The following is a 4,124-nucleotide window of genomic DNA, read 5'->3' as shown; positions in this document are numbered from 1 at the left end:
TACTGCTCTTAGGAACTGCTTGCCAGGAAGCCTTGCAGTAGCAACCTGCTCCCATCAGCTGTGGGCATAAAGCTCTCCTAGCACCGTCTGTTGTGAAGCTTAAAAGGATTTCCCCACCGAGCTCTGAAGCAGCAAAATGAATTTCTGAAATAAGTCTCTACGCAGTGCAAATACAGCACAAACCTCCTGAGCTAGCTGCCGGAGGCGTCTCCGGGGCTGACGGTAACAGCGGTGCTGGAGCCTCCACTACTTCCTCCTCCTCAGCAGAAGTGCTGCTGTCGGAGTCGCTCAATTCTATTGTCTCATCTGAGCTGTGTTCCTCATCGACACCCACGATATGTGAGGGCTCCAGACGCGGAACCCGTCCTGTAGCTGGCTCTTGGGTCCTGCTGAGTTGAAAGTAACTGTCCAATGCTGCCCTAAGTCCAGAAAAAAACACAAGAAATAAAAGCCACAGTTACTTCAGGTAAACTAAAGACTCTGCATGTTTCTCAACACTCGTTTGCAGTGAAAATTCTAGGCTCTGACTGCAAGGGGAAGGTATCAAAGTTATTAAGACAGACCTTCTCTGGTAAGAGGAGCGATCCCATACAATTGCCCACTTTATGAACGATCAGCAGTAACATACAGCAGCCATTCATTTTGCTCAGCTCAAAGAAAAATCTCCTCCTCGTTTCAACAATGCGTCAGAGTCTTGTTCCATTGACTACTTCGCGCCCAGTCTTTCTAATTTCCCCCTTTTCTGTGGGAACTTCATCCCCAGATAGAAACATCCTCCCCTCTACCCCCATCAGCGATCATCTCAATTATCCTTCAGATTCAAAGCAGAAGTTTGCCAGGTCACCTTCTAGCCCTGGGAACTACAGGTGACCTTCACAGTCAATGCAAAGGCAAACAGTACAGTCAGGCTTAATCACCTGGGAGGAGAGGAGATCTTGGTCTCACTGAATTTAAAGGCAATGCTCCAGTTCATTATAATGTCACCCCCAGCATTCGCAAAAGCTACAAAGAGGAGACAAAAACCAAACAGAAATGGGGATTTCTTTCAGGCTGGAGAGCATCTTGCCACCCTTTAAACCCATCACAATGGTATTAAACACAGAATTTTTACTTTCTTTGCCTGGGGAAGTAAAAAAAAAAGCCCCTAGAGAAAAAATATTAGTTTGCACGATTTTGAAAGTTTCTGCAGCAATTGTCACCAGAAAACTTGATCAGGCAATCCCCAAATTAAAGGTGAAATGCAAAACAGAGCACAAGCTCCTCTGAGCTAATTGCTGACTGGAACAGCTGAGGGTCAGCACTGCTGCAGGGAGCAGCAACAGGAATCTGGCAGAGCAGAGGGAACGGTGTGAGCAGAAGCTCCACAAGCAAGGTGGAAAGTGTAGAAGGGCTCAGGAGACACCATCACCACTGCCAGCATAAGAAACAGGGGATTCACTCAAGAGCAAAGAAGAGATCAGAAAGCACCGTGCCATTACTGAGCTTAAATGGTACGTAAGCTGCCCGGGATTTGGCTACAACCACACACCTGGACTGAGCTGGGGCTCTGTAAGCCAGGAAGCAAGGCAATTTTAAACTGATGCCGGACTCAATAAGAGCACGGTTCAGACCCAATTTCATTTCTGCTTTACCTGGCACTGACAGTCCTCTGGGAACCACCAATTCTCTGTTGCCTGCGAGCTCTCCTCACTCGTGGACGCTGTGAGACCTGTGGCACTGGCCGATACGGATCAAATGCCCCTTGTAGCCTTTGTAGTCCATTGAGAGCTGAGGCAGGACTTGGCTGCAGGTCAGGCTCAGCAGCCGCTTCCCTTGTTGTGCCAGCATTTGGTATGACATCGTCATCAGCAGAAAGAACTGTAACATTGCCGCCTCCTTCACTGAGCACTGCAGCACCAGACGACAGCGCTGTGTGACCAGGGGGCTCTGTGAGAAACGTCCTCAAGTTCTCTAGAGAGTAACCAGCCACAGGCTGGAGATCAACTTCCATCTCTTCTTGAGCCATTTCTGCAAAGAGTCAAAGAAAACAACTTGTATTTGCAAGTCTGCACCTTGCTTCTTAGCCTGACGGCAGCAAGAATCAGGTGCAGCAGCTGGTAACTACAAAAACTTTCAGAATTCAGACTAGAGAGACTATTTGTCCTTTTGCCTTAGGCAGGCAGCAGAGCTAACCTGTCTCACGTCGATACAGCTATGTGAGCTGGCATAGCAGGCAGCACCCTTCAAGAGTCCTGGACTCAAAGTCTTTGGCTCAGCAGCAGCTAGCACCAAAGGCACATTGCAAAATCAACTTAAGGAAGCCTCGGGATGAATATGGAACAGTAAGGATTTTGTGCTGGCATCATTTACTTGCCAGTAAATCCACATGGATCTTGGCAAACAGTTTGGAAATATTCTAGAGATTCTCCATGGTGAGCAGCACTGCATTAACACCCACTTATACAGCCAGACACAGAGCACTGCTCTTGGGAGGGGGGTTTATTTTCAAGTTTCTTCAGATAAAATTCCATTACAGTAACAGATCACTGCACCCCTTTCCCCCAGCTCACGTAACAAGCCTTTCGGTTACTTTATATTCACCAACACCATGCCAACCCAGAAAGGGTATCACAGCAGACCCCAGGACTGAGATACTACAGGTAGCGCATTACCTACAGCATCAGCATTTGTGGATCCATATTCAGCCTGAGACTAGATAAACATGAAATCTGCAGTAAAACCTCATGTATATTATTTAAGAATGGTTGCCCTGCAAACACCTTTGGGATAAAGATTTCAGGTTATCTCCTGAATAGCAGTAATACCTTAGGTTTGGAAAAAAAAAACCAAACAGAGGAGGCAACGGTCAGAGCATTGCTATTATTACGCTGCTGTTAGCCATCAAATTAGAGCACTTTTGTCACCCTGTTCTACAGGCCATCTTACAACACAAAAAAAGTTCAAGATAATTTCATTAACTGAATAAATAGGCGCACTAAATAAAAAAAAAAATAGTCCTTTTTTGGAGGAGGTGTGTGGATGAAATTCTTGCAAGCTGCTGAAGGTCATTCACATTCTCAAAAAACACTTAGGCAATCATAAACCTGAATGGTTTTGGGAATTGCAGACCTTTAGCATTACTTAAGAGCCCAAAGCACACACCAAAACTTATTAGGCTAGGGGTTGTGCAAACAGAGCAAAGGCTGCTTTTAGTACAAATAACTAGAAAACGTATACCAGAATTACCAGAGGGTGTACCAATGATCACACATTTTTATAGACCTTTTAAGAAGTTCTAACTTACAAATCATTCTGTAATTCTTGTCCTAATCGCCATTTCAGTACATGTTAAGTGCCACCTCCCACAAGAACAGTCACACAGTCAAGAGATAATAATATCCAACGATCAAGTACTGCTTCTCTAGCACTAAACCCACCTTTGTGATAAAATTGCCACCGATAAGCAGAACAGACCCTTTATTTTCTCCCATAAAATTATGAGACTTAAAAACACAGTCACTGTTGTGGGTTAACTAAACCTACATATTTCTTAATTAGAAAAAAAAAAAAAAAAAGTGTTAGCACTGGCATTTTCACCATTAAATCTTGGGAGTCTTCCTGAAAGGGGCAAAGCGTTCCTGGAACCAGCCAGCTGCCCACCCAGCAGTCTCCGGAGGAGCCCTCAGATGGAAGGTCTCCATAAATAAGTTTTTTAGGCCCAGGTTAAAGAAACCAGAGTGCTGCCACAGGCCAGAGCTTGAGGAGCTTCGCAGAAGACTCTGCAGCACCGACCAGAAAGCTGAAGGCTGAAGCACAAGCTTCCCCTTGCGGAGAAGCCTCCCCCCGCCCAGCACTCGCCGCTGCTCAGGCAAACCCAGGCCCCGCTCGACGTCTCCAGGTGTTGTGCTGCATCCGCTTTAACGTAAAGTTAACCGAGGAAAAAAACAGAACAAAAATGAAACCCGAACACCATCCAAAATGAAGCGCACGCTCCACAAGCACGGGTTTATTTCTGGCTTTTTACACAGCTCGCTTATTTCGGCTAAGAACCAGTCACACAAAGGGCGCGGGAAAGGGAAGATTTCTCGGGACGCCATCCCCGACCTCCCTCAGGCCGGAGCCCGCCACCCCCCAGGCCTCCCGCC

The 4,124-nt window shown here is 46.4% G+C and overlaps 1 protein-coding gene across 2 annotated transcripts in view; it reads right to left on the bottom strand.

Moving 5' to 3' along the window:
* Nucleotides 1-4,124, bottom strand: part of LOC104130236 (E3 ubiquitin-protein ligase RFWD3) — a 29,400-nt gene that overhangs the window by 18,105 nt on the left and 7,171 nt on the right. For both annotated transcript variants that reach the window (XM_009643260.2, XM_035898788.1), the window contains 2 exons: nt 1,632-2,007; nt 184-419 (listed from right to left, as the gene is read on the bottom strand). In XM_009643260.2, the coding sequence (XP_009641555.2) occupies nt 184-419; nt 1,632-2,007 (612 nt within the window). The remainder of the gene's footprint in view (nt 1-183; nt 420-1,631; nt 2,008-4,124) is intronic.

The sequence above is a fragment of the Egretta garzetta genome, unplaced genomic scaffold (assembly GCF_000687185.1).
Source record: "Egretta garzetta isolate BGI_Z169 unplaced genomic scaffold, ASM68718v1 scaffold27, whole genome shotgun sequence".
Classification (NCBI taxonomy): domain Eukaryota; kingdom Metazoa; phylum Chordata; class Aves; order Pelecaniformes; family Ardeidae; genus Egretta; species Egretta garzetta.
Note: the sequence above shows the minus strand (reverse complement) of the source record. Positions and strands in the feature narration are given on the sequence as shown.